We start from the raw sequence: 17854 nt of genomic DNA on the forward strand, positions 1-17854 counted from the left end.
AATACCCAAAGTATTCACTTTCTATCTGCCAAAAACCATTTTAGGGACTATGGAAGGATCAAGTTTTAATGCCATACACGATACATATTCACGCAATGAAATAATCCATCGTTCACATGTGAAATTATAGACAATAAATACGAAGGAACCAAGTGGAAACATCTGCAATTCAGATCAAGCAGCTATTCTTCCATTTATAAACCCAATCCCTTGCATGTTTCGAGAAAGAATCGTAGCTGTCAGACCACTGCCCCTATCCTTGGCCAATTTACGGAAAATTGGAGAACTTCACTGGTATTAAAACAAATCCTGTTCATGAATGGAGACAATTAGCTTCATACATTGGAAAGGGGCAGCGTGTGTATGAATTTCTGGAGGCCTCATTTAGATGGAGAAATGTCTGCAACAAATTATTATTTCAAAATTAACAGCAGGGTGCATCCCCATGTGCCAGGGAAAAATAGTAGCAAATTTGGGTGTGAATTCGTGGCTACATTCATTTTAGCTGAGGATTTGCTACAAACTTCCCCCTATGTATTGAAAAGAGTGGAACCCATTTGTGAAAATCTACAGAAAGGATTGACATGCTGTGGGTTTGAAATCCACACTATATGTCGATTTTCAAATAAAATGGATGGGATTTGTGAAAATTTCATTCACTTTGATTCTACAGTAAAAGGCTGCCGTCACACATTCAGTATTTGGTCAGTATTTTACCTCAGTATTTGCAAGCCAAAACCAGGAGTGGAACAATTAGAGGAAAAGTATAATAGACACATATGCACCACTTCTGTATTTATCACCCACTCCTAGTTTTGGCTTACAAATACTGAGGTAAAATACTGACCAAATACGGCTAGTGTGACGGCAGCCTAACTGTGGATTTTTCCCTCACAAATCCACGTATATAAATGAGAACGTATCCGCTATACTTACTTTGGTGTGAACGCAGGCTTAAATCATGCTTTCAGATAAAGGTAGTGCAGTTGTTATTTCACATGAAATTATCTTATGGTCGTATATGACAGTGGCGAGGAATGAGCAACACCAACGACAGCAGTGCCAGTGGGCAGGAAGTATGGGGAATCTGTCAGGACTATATATATTAGGTAATTAGCTCGTAAACTTATATTCAATTGTTCATTTGGAATGGAAGCATGTCCATGTCACCTCCACTTCAGCAGTTAGTGCTGTTCTACAATATCCCGTGTTTCCCATGCTCTGGTAATACACAAGGCAATGGTGGGAAACTGGCATTGTTAACATCCATTTAATTTACTTATTGTATTAGATTATTTTAATGATTCGAGTTACCGTATGTATTTTCAGGGATCTACAGTACATTGAGCTGTGAATTTAACCCTTTCCTTGAAAAGGACGTATCTACTATATACAGTAATTGTCTAAGGGTCACTTACGTCTGTCTGTCTGTCTTTCTGTCTGTCTTTCTGTCACGGATATTCATTGGTCGCGGCCTCCGTCTGTCATGGAAATCCCAGTCGCTGATTATTCGCCGCAAAACAGCCACGACCAATCAGTGACCGGCACAGTCCGGCGGAAAAATGGCCGCTCCTTCCTCCCCGCAGTCAGTGCCCGCTCCGTACTCTCCTACAGTTAGCCCTCACACAGGGTTAATGCCAGCGCTAATGGACCGCGGTGTAACGCACTCCATTAACGCAGCTATTAACCCTGTGTGACCAACTTTTCACTATTGATGATGCGTATGCGGCATGAATAGTAAAAAGATCTAATGTTACAAATAATAATAATTTAAAAAAAAAGGTTATTCTCACCCTCCGCTGTCGCGTCCTCTCCTCGGCAGTGCGAGCGGCAGGTTCCGGGGCCAAGGATGGTATGCGAGAAGGACTTTCCATGACGTCACAGTCATGTGACCGCGTCATCACAGGTCCTGCGCTCATCCCACCCTGGGACCAGAAGCTGCCGCCTGCACCGCACACAGGCGACAGGACTACAAGGGCTCCCTCGGAAGGTGAGTATATGTTTATTTTTTATTTTAACTCTTTTTTAACCTGTTACATACGTGTCTGGGCAATATACTACTTTGCTGGGCAATATACTACGTGGCTGGGCAATATACTACATGACTGGGCAATATACTATGTGGCTGGGCTAGATACTACGTGGCTCTGTGCTGTATACTACGTCGCTGTGCAATATACTACGTAGCTGGACAATATACTACGTGGCTGGGCAATATACTACGTGGCTGTGCAATATACTACGTGGCTGTGCAATATACTACGTGGCTCTGTGCTGTATACTACGTCGCTGTGCAATATACTACGTAGCTGGACAATATACTACGTGGCTGGGCAATATACTACGTGGCTGGGCAATATACTACGTGGCTGTGCTGTATACTACGTGGCTCTGTGCTGTATACTACGTCGCTGTGCAATATACTACGTAGCTGGGCAATATACTACGTGGCTCTGTGCTGTATACTACGTCGCTGTGCAATATACTACGTAGCTGGACAATATACTACGTGGCTGGGCAATATACTACGTGGCTGTGCAATATACTACGTGGCTGTGCAATATACTACGTGGCTCTGTGCTGTATACTACGTCGCTGTGCAATATACTACGTAGCTGGACAATATACTACGTGGCTGGGCAATATACTACGTGGCTGGGCAATATACTACGTGGCTGTGCTGTATACTACGTGGCTCTGTGCTGTATACTACGTCGCTGTGCAATATACTACGTAGCTGGGCAATATACTACGTGGCTCTGTGCTGTATACTACGTCGCTGTGCAATATACTACGTAGCTGGGCAATATACTACGTGGCTGGGCAATATACTATGTGGCTGGGCAAAATACTACGTGGCTGGGCAATATACTACGTGGCTGGGCAATATACTACGTGGCTGGGCAATATACTACTTGACTGGCCAATATACTACGTGGCTGGGCAATATACTACGTGGCTGGGCAATATACTACGTGGCTGGGCAATATACTACGTGGCTGGGCAATATACTACGTGGTTGGGCAACATACTATGTGGCTGGGCAATATACTACGTGGCTGGGCAATATACTACGTGGTTGGGCAATATACTACGTGCTGGGCAATATACTACGTGGCTGGGCAATATACTACGTGGCTGGGCAATATACTACATGGCTGGGCAATATACTATGTGGCTGGGCAATATACTACGTGGCTGGGCAATATACTACGTGGTTGGGCAACATACTATGTGGCTGGGCAATATACTACGCGGACATGCATATTCTAGAATACCTGATGCGTTAGAATCGGGCCACCATCTAGTCTCATATATTCTTGCACGGAAGCACTTCAGTAGCTTAGGCCTGTTCCAAATACTAATAGTCATTGCAGCTACAGAAGTGAGGTAGGGCTCATTTTGAAGCCCAAAATTAAGTAAAAATCACACATTGGTTGTCGTGATCCAGCCCAAGATGTCTGCAGCTTGCACTCTCAACTCTTAGGCCGGCGTCACACTTGCGAGTTTTACGGACGTAAGAGCGCAGAATCTACGTCCGTAAAACTCGCAAAAAATACGGCAAAATTATTCTCTATGCCCCTGCTCCTATTTGCCGTATTTTACTGATCAGTATTATACGGCTTTCTACGGCCGTACAAAATCGCAGCATGCTGCGTTTGTCACCGTACTGCGCAAGAAATACGCCAATGAAAGTCTATGGAAGCGTGAAAAATACGGATTACACACGGACAAGCAGTGTGACTTGCGAGAAATACGCAGCGCTGTTAGAGAGAAAAGCCGGTAATTCAGTGCGGTGTACAGTAAAATCACACTGACAGCTTACAGTAGAATAGGTAGAATAAATGTGTACACATAGAATAGGTATATATATATATATATGTCAGTGAGACACATATATGTATATATATTAATATTTATTCCAGCGCTAGACAGCTTGAAAGCCGGTAATTCAATTACCGGCTTTTTCCTTCTCCTTCCTAAAACCCGACATGATTTGAGACATGGTTTACATACAGTAAACCATGTCTTCTCTCCATTTTTTTTGCAGATTCCACACTACTAATGTCAGTAGTGTGTATCTGCAAAATTTGGCCGTTCTAGCTCTTAAAATAAAGGGTTAAATGGCGGAAAAAATTGGCGTGGGCTCCCGCGCAATTTTCTCCGCCAGAGTAGTAAAGCCAGTGACTGAGGGCAGATATTAATAGCCTGGAGAGGGTCCACGGTTATTGGCCCCCCCCTGGCTAAAAATATCTGCCCCCAGCCACCCCAGAAAAGGCACATCTGGAAGATGCGCCTATTCTGGCACTTGGCCACTCTCTTCCCATTCCCGTGTAGCGGTGGGATATGGGGTAATGAAGGGTTAATGCCACCTTGCTATTGTAAGGTGACATTAAGCCTAATTAATAATGGAGAGGCGTCAATTATGACACCTATCCATTATTAATCCAATACTAGTAAAGGGTTAAATAAAACACAAACACATTTTTTAAAATTATTTTAATGAAATAAAAACAATGGTTGTTGCAGTATTTTATTCAACGCCCAATCCAGTCACTGAAGACCCTCGTTCTGTGAGTAAAAAAACATAATAAACCCACAATATACTTACCCTCCGCAGATCTGTAACGTCCAACGATGTAAATCCTTCTGAAGGGGTTAAAACATTTTGCAGCAAGGAGCTGTGCTAATGCACGCTGCTCCTCGCTGCAAAACCCCAGGGAATGAGGCTAAAAATAGATCAATGATCTATATTTAGCTTCATTTGCGGTGAGGCGCCCTCTGCTGGCTGTTCATAGATCGTGGGAAATTACCTAGAAAGCCAGGGAGCCAGGGAGCTTTCTAGGTAATTTCCCACGATCTATGAACAGCCAGCAGAGGGCGCCTCACCGCAAATGAAGCTAAATATAGATCATTGATCTATTTTTAGCCTCATTCCCTGGGGTTTTGCAGCGAGGAGCAGCGTGCATTAGCACAGCTCCTTGCTGCAAAATGTTTTAACCCCTTCAGAAGGATTTACATCGTTGGACGTTACAGATCTGCGGAGGGTAAGTATATTGTTGGTTTATTATGTTTTTTTACTCACAGAACGAGGGTCTTCAGTGACTGGATTGGGCGTTGAATAAAATACTGCAACAACCATTGTTTTTATTTCATTAAAATAATTTTAAAAAATGTGTTTGTGTTTTATTTAACCCTTTACTAGTATTGGATTAATAATGGATAGGTGTCATAATTGACGCCTCTCCATTATTAATTAGGCTTAATGTCACCTTACAATAGCAAGGTGGCATTAACCCTTCATTACCCCATATCCCACCACTACACGGGAATGGGAAGAGAGTGGCCAAGTGCCAGAATAGGCGCATCTTCCAGATGTGCCTTTTCTGGGGTGGCTGGGGGCAGATATTTTTAGCCAGGGGGGGCCAATAACCGTGGACCCTCTCCAGGCTATTAATATCTGCCCTCAGTCACTGGCTTTACTACTCTGGCGGAGAAAATTGCGCGGGAGCCCACGCCAATTTTTTCCGCCATTTAACCCTTTATTTTAAGAGCTAGAACGGCCAAATTTTGCAGATACACACTACTGACATTAGTAGTGTGGAATCTGCAAAAAAAATGGAGAGAAGACATGGTTTACTGTATGTAAACCATGTCTCAAATCATGTCGGGTTTTAGGAAGGAGAAGGAAAAAGCCGGTAATTGAATTACCGGCTTTCAAGCTGTCTAGCGCTGGAATAAATATTAATATATATACATATATGTGTCTCACTGACATATATATATATATATACCTATTCTATGTGTACACATTTATTCTACCTATTCTACTGTAAGCTGTCAGTGTGATTTTACTGTACACCGCACTGAATTACCGGCTTTTCTCTCTAATATATGTGTCTACTGACACATATATATATATATATATAGACAGTATATATATTTTCTTTTCTTTTTGGGACACATGGATCACTTCTATAGCGTATGTTGGTTTTGCTAGCCTGCGAGAAAACCACGCAGTACGGATGCCATACGGATTACATACGGAGGATGCCATGCGCAAAAAACGCTGACACACCCTGCCTACGGAGGAGCTACGGACCACTTTTTTCGGGACTTTTCAGCGTATTACGGCCGTAATATACGGACCGTATTGTTTTACGCTGTGTGTGACGCCGGCCTTACTTTAACCTGTTATAAATAAAAATGTTCCAAAAAAAGAAAAAAAAATAAATCATGCAAAAAGACCTTTTTATCTTTTAATTCCTTTATTTACAGAAAAATAAAAATATTTCACACACTGCTTTTTGCTGCTTTTTTAATACAAATTTTAAGCTGCGTTTTACGGTACCAGCAGAGCTTATGAGATTTCAGAAAAAAAAATTTTTCCCTTGCTGAATTGGAAAACTGCAGCATGTCACTTCTTTCAGCATTTCTTCAGCGCTTTTTTTTCAGCGTTTCTTCACCCATAGAAAACAACGAGTAAGTGGAAAATCGCAGCAAAATATCAGGGAGTTGCATCATGTTTTTGGAACCCATTAAACATCATCAGCATGCAGAAGAGACAATAAAACGCAGCAAAAAAAACGCTGAAAAAGCGCAACAAAACCTGTTTTGTGTAAGCAGCTTCTTTACTGCCAAGAGAACAGGTTTTGCCTGCGGAATAAAAACCACAATATATATATACATATACCCTTGGGGTACTTGGGGTGCTCCTAGCCTCTGGCTGAGCATCACAGGACGACTAAGATGGCAGCCCCCGACTGCCATGGCAAACCATCGGCTTTTTGCAATTGTGTTGTGGGTGGGGTCAATGGAAGCCATTGGCAATCGCGCCATTTAAATGCCGCTGTTGGCACCTAAATGGTTAACAGCAGTGATCAGAGCTCGCTCTGGCCGTTGCTGTTACAAGCAGATACCGGCTGTATAACACAGACGACATCTGCCACGTGTGAAGGGGGCTCAGCTCCTGAGCCCGATCCATTCACCGCACAGCGATTTGTGAAAAAAATGTACATCAGAGACTGCTAAGGGGTTAATTACAAAGCATGCAAATGATTATGTGAAGGAACCCTTAACAAACACACAAAGCTGACAGCTGGCATTGCCAGCCATGTTATGCTGTGAAAAACTCTCATTTATACCACCAATGTTATGAAATAAGCGAGAGACGGTAACAAACAGTTAATAATATTGCATACTGCTGCAAAAATATGCTAATTAAGGCTTCACTTCAAGTCTGTACCACAAATAGCAAATACGAGATATACAGATGTAGACATCTAAACATTTTCTCCAAGACAACAGGGCGCACCATGGAAAAATGTCACGTTTCCATAGTAATTCCATATTCCTGTTAGTGCAGAATGTCTGATCACAAAATAAGAGGCCCTGGCACCTGCCACATGTGCACAGAGGGCAGGACATATTCCTAGGAATGAGGGAAGGGGAGAAAACCGCTAGATTACCTGCCCTAGACCATCAGGGAAGAGCACATAGCCCTTTCACTATTCAACATGACAAGAGAAGCTGGAAGTAAAGGGAATCTGTCACCTGGTTTTTGCCACCTAATCTGAGCGCACCATAATGTAGGGGCAGGGACACTGATTCCAGCGATGTGTCACTTACTCGGCTGTTTGCTGTAGTTTCAATAAAATTAGTTTTAGATCAGCAGAATATTATCACTAGAGTAGTAGTGAACTATTCATGTACAGTATATCCGCCTCCACTGCTGATTGTCAGCTTTCTGCCTATGCAGTGCACGCAGAAAGCTGTAAATCAGTGGTGTGGGCAGAGTTATACAGAGCTCAGCATTCAGAGAAGTGGTGGATGTGCAGCAGATAAAAACAATGGTTTTAACAAAACTACAGCAGATAGCACACTAAGTATTACATAGCTGGTATCAGGGCCTCATGGGTAGCAAAAGCCTGGTGACAGATTCCCTTTAACCTCTTCAGTAGTGGAACAATTTTGGTTTCTGAGGACCTATTAGGGCAGCACGTTGGCTCAGTGGATAGCATTGCAGCGCTGGGGTCCTGGGTTTAAATCCCACCAAGGACAACATCTGAAAGGAGTTTGTATGTTCTCCTCGTGTTTGTGTGGGTTTCCTCTGGGTTCTCCGGTTTCCTCCCACACTCTAAAGACATGCTGATAGGGAATCTAGATTGTGAGCCTCAATGGAGACAGTGTATGTAAAGCGCTGTGGAATAAGATAGATAGCAAAGCATAAAAATAAACAGAAAAAGAATGCATATGACATAAATCCAACAAATGAAAAAAATGTTACTTACTATACTGTAGTTAAAATGAAAATATAAAACTGTATTAACAAAGCTTGCTCTAAGGTGTACATCCTATTCACATAGCAGTGCTTCTAAAGTCTGTACCTATTGTTTCCTCCATCCGATAGTAAACCATAACAATAGGCTTCATGTGGATGTCCTGTTGCACTTGACCTTAACAGTCCAGTTCACGACTGGTGTAAGGTCAGCGGGCCAGCAGACTTTGGGTGTGCAGCACTAAAATCCTATATCAAAACTGGCAACCAGCCACATAGTAGAAAAACAACTGTAAAGGCTTCCTCCTGACGCTTCCTGTCACCTGCAACTGGGATTTGCATTGGGTGACTAAGAGGAAAAAACAGTTTTCCATTTCTTTAGTCAGAGGACAAAGCACCCTCGGAATGATGTGAAATACAGAGAATCAAATTAAAAAAAAAACAATTTCATTTAAAAAAAGTGTGTTGGTGTGTAAAGTAGAAGTTTGGCTAATTCTCACATTCCTCCATTCTCTACGGATAGACTACTCACTCTCTGAAAAGAACACACAGCTTACAGTGAAGCATGGTGGTGGCTACTCACTCACTGAAAAGAACAACCTGCTTACAGTGAAGCATGGTGGTGGCTCACTGTTGCTAAGACCACTTACTACGGATAGACTACTCACTCACTGAAATTTCAGGCCTAAAGAAGACGAATGAAGCATACGTTGAAAAGAACACACTGCTTACTGTGAAGCATGGAGGTGGCTCAGTTTTGCGAAGACTACCCACTATGGATGGACTACTCACTCACTGAAATTTCAGGCCCAAAGAAGACGGATAAAGCATACTCTGAAAAGAAAACACTGCTTACAGTGAAGTATAGTGGTGGCTCAGTGATGCTCAGGGAATTGTCTATTATCTCTGGAAGTGTTAATCTGCAGCATGAGGAGCGCAGGATGGATTCACTCAAGCATCAGGAAATTCTAGGAGAAAGCTTCATGAGATCTGTGAGGAAACTGAAGCTTGAGTGTGATTGGACCTTTCAAATCGACAATGATCCCAAGCATATCTGAAAGTCCACCAAGGCTTGATTTCAGTAGACGTCCTGTAAGATTATGGAGTGGCTGTTGCTGTCACTTGATTTGAACCCCATAGAAAATCTTTTGAGGAATTTAAAGAAGGTGGTTGCAGCAATAAAAAAATATATAATTGAGGAATGGGCTGAGAAGGAACGCTGCTAGAAGCTTGTGTCTGGCTATGAATCACGTTTGTTGCAGGTCGTAACCAACTAAGAGCATTCCACTAAATACTAAAAGTGCTTGTCCTGAAGGGGGTTCAATAATTCCAAGACTGCAGAAGTCAGTAAATGTGCAAGTTTGTATTGAATTTGGAGAAACCACTTGTTATAATTAGTCGTGTTGAGAGATAAAAATTGTTATTTTTCCATTGCTTTACTGCAAATGTGTAGTAATGGGTAGTTCACCTCCCTCTCCCCCTCCTTAGCTCCTGACAAGCTGCTCTTATCAGTAATCACAATTCACCCTCATTCCCTTGGCTCTTTATAAGTCCTGTGTAATCACAATTCCCCAGCACCCAGTATCACAGCTCTCACTGTCCCAAGCTTTGTGCTTTTTCAAATGCGTTATCTCTTTTTGAAATATAGTGATAACAAATGTACACGCCAAAACAAACCACTGATAGATGGATTTGTAATAGCTGGACTTATCTTGAGCTTTATAGTTCTACTAATACTACAATTCTCCATCTTACCAGAGTTGCGGATTGGCCGCTGCGGATTCGCAGCAGTTTTCCATCAGGTTTACAGTACCATGTAAACCTATGGAAAACCAAATCCGCAGTGCCCATGGTTCGTAAAATACCGCGCAGAAATGCTGCGTTGTATTTTCCGCAGCATGTCAATTCTTTGTGCGGATTCCGCAGCGGTTTACACCTGCTTCTCAATAGGAATCCGCAGGTGTTTAACCGCAGGTGAAATCCGCACAAAAAACGCAGGAAATCCGCGGTAAAACCGCAGGTAAAACGCAGTGCATTTTACCTGCGGATTTTTCAAAAACGGTGCGGAAAAATCCGCACACGAATCCGCAATGTGGACACATAGCCTTTAAGTACATCCTCCATAGGGGGAAATTATTTTTAAAAGGAATCAGTCACCCGATTTTTGCCACCTAATCTGAGAGCATCCTAATGTAGGGGCAGAGAACCTGATTCCAGTAATGTGTCACTTACTCAGCTGTTTGCTGTAATTTTGATAAAATCATGGTTTTATCAACAAGAGATTATAACTAGATGTTTTGTAGACCTGCTGCCAGGTAGCTACGCATATTTATGAGCTCTGTATAACTCCGCCCCCACCACTGTTTGGCAGCTATCTCCGTACACTATGCATAGGCAGGAAGATCAGTGATGTGGGTGGGTTATACAGAGCTCAGCATTCAGAAAACCGGTAGATTTGCAGCATGTAAAAACTGTGATTTTATAAAAAAAAATGACAGCAACTAGCTCATCACTGGAATCAGGGTCCCTGCACCTACATCATGATGCTGCCAGAATGAGCACCAAAAACCTGGCGACAGATTCCCTTTATGCCTGGCACAATGCTCTGACATCTGGCATACGACGTTCACCTGCTGGGTTATGCAGGCTAACATGTAAAATTTCTCCCATCAAGAAACACAACTTTTTGGGAAATTTGTTGAACAATATCGGATTTTATAATAAATATTTTTCCAAATATGCCACCAAACTGCCATAATTGTGATAATAAACACCCCCAGTATCTATCCTTAGTGTTTATCCTAGAAGTGCTTGAAGCCCTGGTCAGTAACAGCTGCACATCCACACCCACACAGCAGTAAGGCTATCTGGGGGTCCACTGGTGGCCAGGTAGCCACACAAGCCAGCATGGATGCAGCACAGCCAGCAGGAGCAGCCGAGAGCCATGAGTGAGCAGCCGAGAGCCATGAGTGAGCAGCCGAGAGCCGTGAGTGAGCAGCTCAGAGCCATGAGTGAGCAGCCGAGAGCCATGAGTGAGCAGCTCAGAGCCATTAGTGAGCAGCCCAGAGCCATGAGTGAGCAGCTCAGAGCCATGAGTGAGCTGCCGAGAGCCATGAGTGAGCAGCTGAGAGCCGTGAGTGAGCAGCCGAGAGCCGTGAGTGAGCAGCCGCGAGCCGTGAGTGAGCAGCCGAGAGCCATGAGTGAGCAGCCGAGAGCCATGAGTGAGCAGCCGAGAGGCATGAGTGAGCAGCCGAGAGGCATGAGTGAGCAGCCGAGAGGCATGAGTGAGCAGCCGAGAGCCGTGAGTGAGCTGCCGAGAGCCATGAGTGAGCAGCTCAGAGCCATGAGTGAGCAGCCCAGAGCCATGAGTGAGCAGCCGAGAGCCATGAGTGAGCAGCCGAGAGCCGTGAGTGAGCAGCCGAGAGCCGTGAGTGAGCAGCCGAGAGCCTTGAGTGAGCAGCCGAGAGCCATGAGTGAGCAGCCGAGAGCCATGAGTGAGCAGCCGAGAGTCATGAGTGAGCAGCCGAGAGCCATGAGTGAGCAGCCGAGAGGCATGAGTGAGCAGCCGAGAGGCATGAGTGAGCAGCCGAGAGGCATGAGTGAGCAGCCGAGAGCCGTGAGTGAGCTGCCGAGAGCCATGAGTGAGCAGCTCAGAGCCATGAGTGAGCAGCCCAGAGCCATGAGTGAGCAGCCGAGAGCCATGAGTGAGCAGCCGAGAGCCGTGAGTGAGCAGCCGAGAGCCGTGAGTGAGCAGCCGAGAGCCTTGAGTGAGCAGCCGAGAGCCATGAGTGAGCAGCCGAGAGCCATGAGTGAGCAGCCGAGAGTCATGAGTGAGCAGCCGAGAGGCATGAGTGAGCAGCCGAGAGGCATGAATGAGCAGCCGAGAGCCGTGAGTGAGCAGCCGAGAGGCATGAGTGAGCAGCCGAGAGGCATGAATGAGCAGCCGATAGCCGTGAGTGAGCAGCCGAGAGCCGTGAGTGAGCAGCCGAGAGCCATGAGTGAGCAGCTCAGAGCCATGAGTGAGCAGCCGAGAGCCATGAGTGAGCAGCCGAGAGCCATGAGTGAGCAGCCCAGAGCCATGAGTGAGCAGCCGAGAGCCATGAGTGAGCAGCTCAGAGCCATGAGTGAGCAGCTCAAAGCCATGAGTGAGCAGCCGAGAGCCATGAGTGAGCAGCTCAGAGCCATGAGTGAGCAGCCGAGAGCCATGAGTGAGCAGCCCAGAGCCATGAGTGAGCAGCCGAGAGCCATGAGTGAGCAGCTCAGAGCCATGAGTGAGCAGCTCAAAGCCATGAGTGAGCAGCCGAGAGCCATGAGTGAGCAGCTCAGAGCCATGAGTGAGCAGCCGAGAGCCATGAGTGAGCAGCCCAGAGCCATGAGTGAGCAGCCCAGAGCCATGAGTGAGCAGCCCAGAGCCATGAGTGAGCAGCCCAGAGCCAAGAGTGAGCAGCTCAGAGCCATGAGTGAGCAGCTCAGAGCCATGAGTGAGCAGCCGAGAGCCATGAGTGAGCAGCCGAGAGCCATGAGTGAGCAGTCGAGAGCCATGAGTGAGCAGTCGAGAGCCATGAGTGAGCAGCCGAGATCCATGAGTGAGCAGCCGAGAGCCATGAGTGAGCAGCCGAGAGCCATGATGGAGCAGCCCAGAGCCATGAGTGAGCAGCCGAGAGCCATGAGTGAGCAGCCGAGAGCCATGAGGGAGCAGCCGAGAGCCATGAGTGAGCAGCCGAGAGCCATGATGGAGCAGCCGAGAGCCATGAGTGAGCAGCCCAGCTCTGCCATCTCTGTGAAAGGGCATGTGTCTGTAACCTGCGAGCTGTCTACCAAACAAGGCTACAGTCATAGGTTGTTTGTCAACTTGTATTAGATAGATAATAACGCAACGATCTGTATCTGTCACGCAGGACAAGTCACATACTGCATCTAAGTGTCTCCATGAAAAGGATGAAGCTTGTCACTGACGCTCGGTATCATCTGTTAGCATCAGTTTCAAATCCAGCAAATCTTTTTTCATCTGTCTACTTTGTATTACCTTGTCTAATAAAAAACCTGGACTGACAGCCTTGTAAGAAAAGTGTACAACAAGGACTTGTCTTCTTCCTAATGTAACTGATGTGGCCAAATGCCAAGAAGTCAGAATAATGTGTTGCATAATTTAACAGTGCAGAGGAAGGTCACTGTGCAAGCTGCAATATCTCTCCTTCCTGTGAAGTGTAGCCAGGCAGATGTGAAGGGCTTATCAATATATCTATATACAGCCAGTGAACTAAGCATTCAACACCTCACCAATTTTCTAAGTAAATATATTTCTAAAGGCGCCATTGACATGAAATTCTCACCAGATGTCGGTAACAATCCATTCAATCCACATAGGCAAAGAAATCAAACCATAGATGTCTATAAAGTAAGTTACGTGTAATAATGAGAAAAAGTATTGAACACATGAAGCAAGAGAGGTACAAAAATCCATAGAAGCTGATGACACCAACTGAAATATATGAGTACTTAGAAAGAAATCCTGCCACTTAGTGAAAAATAATATCAGCTGGTTCCTCTGATGGCCTATATAAAGGTGACTCACTACCAAAGTGCCACACAAGAAACATTTCATGATTTGTAAAACCAGTGAGCTGTCTCAAGACCTTGACAACCTTTTTGTTGCAAAACATACTGATGGCATTAGTTACAGAACAATTTCCTAACTACTGAAGGTTCCAGTGGGCCCTGTAGGGGCCATAATCATGAAGTAGACTGAACCTAATTTCATCATAAACCAGCCATGACTAGGCGCGCCACGCGAGGTCCTTCGTGCATGGAGTAGAGGTGAACATTCCTGACCCTTGCTCCATTAATTGGCTGTGGAACACCCCAAAATGACTGGATGCTGTACACTGTTTCTTTGGCAGTTCCATAGACTATGAATGCAGTGAAAGTTAAGAATTTGCACCTCCACTTCCTTCAAGATGGAACGCTGCAGAGACCCAATTCATGGGATCATTGGGGATCCCAGCGATCAGGCACCCATTGATCAGTGTAATCCTATATGTGACTCAAAAGCAGTACCTACGCAATTACCAATCAATGATATCAACTACAACTTGCACATAAAAAAAAAGAAGATTCACGCAGCTCTGCAAATGAAACTATAAAAGTGTACGGCTTTCAGAATATAGTGAAACAAAAATAACTTCTTTAAAAACAATGTATGTTAAACCATAAGGCTATGTGCACACGTTCAGGATTTCTCACAGAAAATTCAAGAGAAAAACCTGAAATTTTCTGCAAGAAATCTGCATGTGTTTTTGCCGCGTTTTTGATGCGTTTTTTTCCGGACATTTCCCAATGCATTTTGTAGTGGGAAATCCGCAAAAAAACCCGCAAAATTAATGAACATGCTGCGTTCTTTACTGCGATGATCATGAGCACAAAACATGCGGAATTCATTCTAAATGATGGGATGTTTATTGTATGCTGTTTTTTTTGCGGTTTTATAGCGTTTGTATTGGGAAAAAACGCGAAAAAACAGCAACGTGTGCACACAGCCTAATAAAAAAAAAAAACAGTATTGCAGTTTAAACAAAATTTAAATAGCATTTTTCCATTTTCTCCATATAGCGTTAATAAGTTACCGTAATCAGAAAGATATGTAATTCAAAATGGTACCATGGAAAAAATTGTAAAATTGTCCACCAAAAAAACAAGATCCAAAGTGACTTTGAAAAAAGAAAAAAAAGCACAAGCTGGTTGCGGGGGTAAGGAATTAGCGTAAGGGAAGCTCTAAGGCTATATAGTAAGTTTCAGCCACATGTTGGAGGAATATTAATATAAAGTCCTGAAAAACATTATTGAAATGGAACCCCGATGGAGCCATTGTCATTTCGGTGGGAAGAAAAGTGTGGCATGGAGCTCTTTGTGCCTGCCACAATAGATGGACACAGAACAGAGGCCATATTGGGCACGAAGGGACTCTGTCTCCCCTCATTATAGTGACTGTCTCTAGTTCTGGTGGAGCAATTTAGGCAATATTGACATCCAACCGGAGAAAAGTCATTAATGGCCTGCAGTCTCAATACTCCTCGGATGTGCTGGGCATACTAGAACACATATTGCTGGCCATGAGATCAGGCCTGCTATAGAAAATGGGATAAATAACCCTCAGGTTGCTGGCGGACATGTTTCATCAATGAATAAAGCTGTGCCGGTATCTTCGGAACCCAAGTTCTCTCCTAGGATGGTGATCAAATAGAGCGGATATAGCTCTAGTATTTACTGGTGGATTTCGTAATGGGCAGTAATTTTCCTTCCTGAGTTTGGAGCACATAAAATACCGAAGTGAAGAGTTCTGAATCATTGCCATTACCTGAGAAAACCCCAGGAAGTGGTTGGAAATGAGGAACGAGATGAGACTTGCACAAGCCTGAGATCCTATCACATCCACATTACACTTTCTCACAGCTGCTGCTCACACGCTGATGTCCACAAAGTAGAGCAACAATGAAGATTTTGTGAAGGCTGGCAACAACTAATCTTGTCTCAGACAGATCAGGGGAATCATTTGCATCCTAGTGAGTAAGTAACCTGGGAACTTGCCCAACAGATTAATCATTTACCACATTTTCAGGATCTACCTACTGTACTTAACAGACCTGTTCATTGTATATCTTTGGGGTTGGAGAGAATCTACGGTTTAGCTACATTTATGAGTTCACGAGACTTATGAAAATGAAGGGACAAAATGCGTCAATAAAAACAGACTGGAGTAAGAGTCACACTTCTAAACCCAAGGTAATAGAGAGTTTACACTATGAGCTGCCTACAAAGTCATGTGTCCTCGTACCTCTCCACGAGTCTAGAACAACACGTAATGTTACGCGGTAAATACCAAGCCTTAGGATATATTCGTGCGTGGCGTATTCGCAGCATTTTTGCCTCAATTCTTACGCAGCTTATTTCATGTGTAAAATTAGTAGTGAATGTTAACCTATACAATGAGACTGACACATATTTTGTGCCAGGGCGCAGCATATCAATTCTTTTGACATAGTTCCATAGGTTGAAAAAAAGACCTGGGTCCATCAAGTCCAACCTTTCTCCACCAATGATAAATTCTTTGTCACTAAATTATCTACATTCAAATAAACGGGTGAAAAACACAAGTAAAAACTGCAAAAATGCTCATAAAAATGCAAAACAGACACGAAACAGGTGAGCATTACCTACAGACGACTGTCCTAGCCATCATCCACTCACGAATCCTAAATGATTGTATTATATCATTCATTGGCTTCGATTCATAGAAACAATTTTGCCAGTAATCTGGTGTAAGTTACTTTGAAAAGTCATAGAATTTTGGCTCCACTTTGGTTGCACTAAAATGTTGTGACTTTTGGCCTGGAGCTGGGACGAGTGCGAGACACCAAAGCTTATCTAATTCATGTTGAGCTGTGGTGTTCCCATCACCAGAAATCAGGGACTAGAGTACGATTTCTGTCGTGGTGGATGGAGGAGCACACCACTCATCAGACGTTCTTGATTCAAGAATCAGCAGCATCTGATTCCACCACTCCCCCTCATACAACGTCAAGATAATCGCCAATCTTAATAAATCGGGACCATTATCTTGTTCTCAATCATATCTACATTATCATGTGGTCCAGAGTGACCTGAGTTTAGCACTCAGTTTTTACATACAGTACAGTTACTGGGGGCCTATTAGGTTAGTGGTGTGCACAAAAGTATATTTCATACTTAAGTAACAGTAAATTCCAAAAAGAGACACATCATAAATTTGTATAAATGCATAAAGGGACCGTGTGTGCTGAGATCTGTTTACCAGCTTTACCCAGTATAATAACCCCTCTGTTTCTTAACAGGTCCCAACTAATCCTTCTGGATCCAATCGACCTTTTCTATGGTCCATCAGGTTTCCGCCATGTCCTTGAGCCTTAGGTGGTAAGGGAATAAAAATATTAAAGGTCTGTGTCGGTGTCATGGAAATTGAGGAGTCGGAGATTTGGCTTACCGACTCCACAGCCCAGGTAGTCAAGAGTCGTGGAGTCGGAGCCCATTTTGGTGGAGTCGGAGTCAGTGTCATGGAAATTGAGGAGTCGGAGTCGGATGTTTGGCTTACCGACTCCACAGCCCTGACGATAACATTTCACAGCTTAGAAGAAAGTTAGTAAAGACAGTTTCAGTGTATTTTTAGACTTTTTATACATTTTGAGAGCATGGGCAGAAGACATTCTCGCACCTCAGTCATTTCTTCTGCCTTGGCCTTTTCACAGGTGGTTCGAATAAGGTGTTCACAAGTGAATAGCTGGATCCTAAAAAACTCTTTATAGAAAATACATTTTTTTTGTACATTTCATTCTTTGAACCCAGCCACAAGAAAAATGTATTTGAAATATATATTGCTGAACTATTTCGGCCCTGTAGGACTCGCAGTCCTGGGTGGACCGGGGAGAACTGCACCGTAGGATTCTTTAGTGCTAAAGAGTCTCCCAGAAAAATAAACTGCCTGAAAATACAACATTCCTCATAAATCACTGGTACAAACTCTGAAATACCATTCAATTCAAATGG

General features: G+C 43.9%; 2 protein-coding genes and 1 long non-coding RNA gene across 4 annotated transcripts in view; 2 read left to right on the forward strand and 1 right to left on the reverse strand.

Annotated features, from left to right (window-relative positions):
• Window positions 1-17854, reverse strand: part of HIVEP2 (HIVEP zinc finger 2) — a 262554-nt gene that overhangs the window by 132242 nt on the left and 112458 nt on the right. The gene's annotated exons all lie outside the window — the stretch shown is intronic.
• Window positions 11223-13139, forward strand: LOC138637714 (zonadhesin-like). The gene has a single exon (XM_069726618.1). The coding sequence runs from the start codon at window positions 11223-11225 to the stop codon at window positions 13137-13139; it is 1917 nt and encodes a 638-aa protein (XP_069582719.1).
• LOC138680630 (uncharacterized) lies at window positions 15742-17250 on the forward strand. The gene is made up of 2 exons (XR_011321699.1): window positions 15742-15841; window positions 17146-17250. It is a non-coding gene; the product is annotated as an uncharacterized lncRNA (long non-coding RNA).

Source organism: Ranitomeya imitator, chromosome 5, assembly GCF_032444005.1.
Source record: "Ranitomeya imitator isolate aRanImi1 chromosome 5, aRanImi1.pri, whole genome shotgun sequence".
Classification (NCBI taxonomy): Eukaryota; Metazoa; Chordata; class Amphibia; order Anura; family Dendrobatidae; genus Ranitomeya; species Ranitomeya imitator.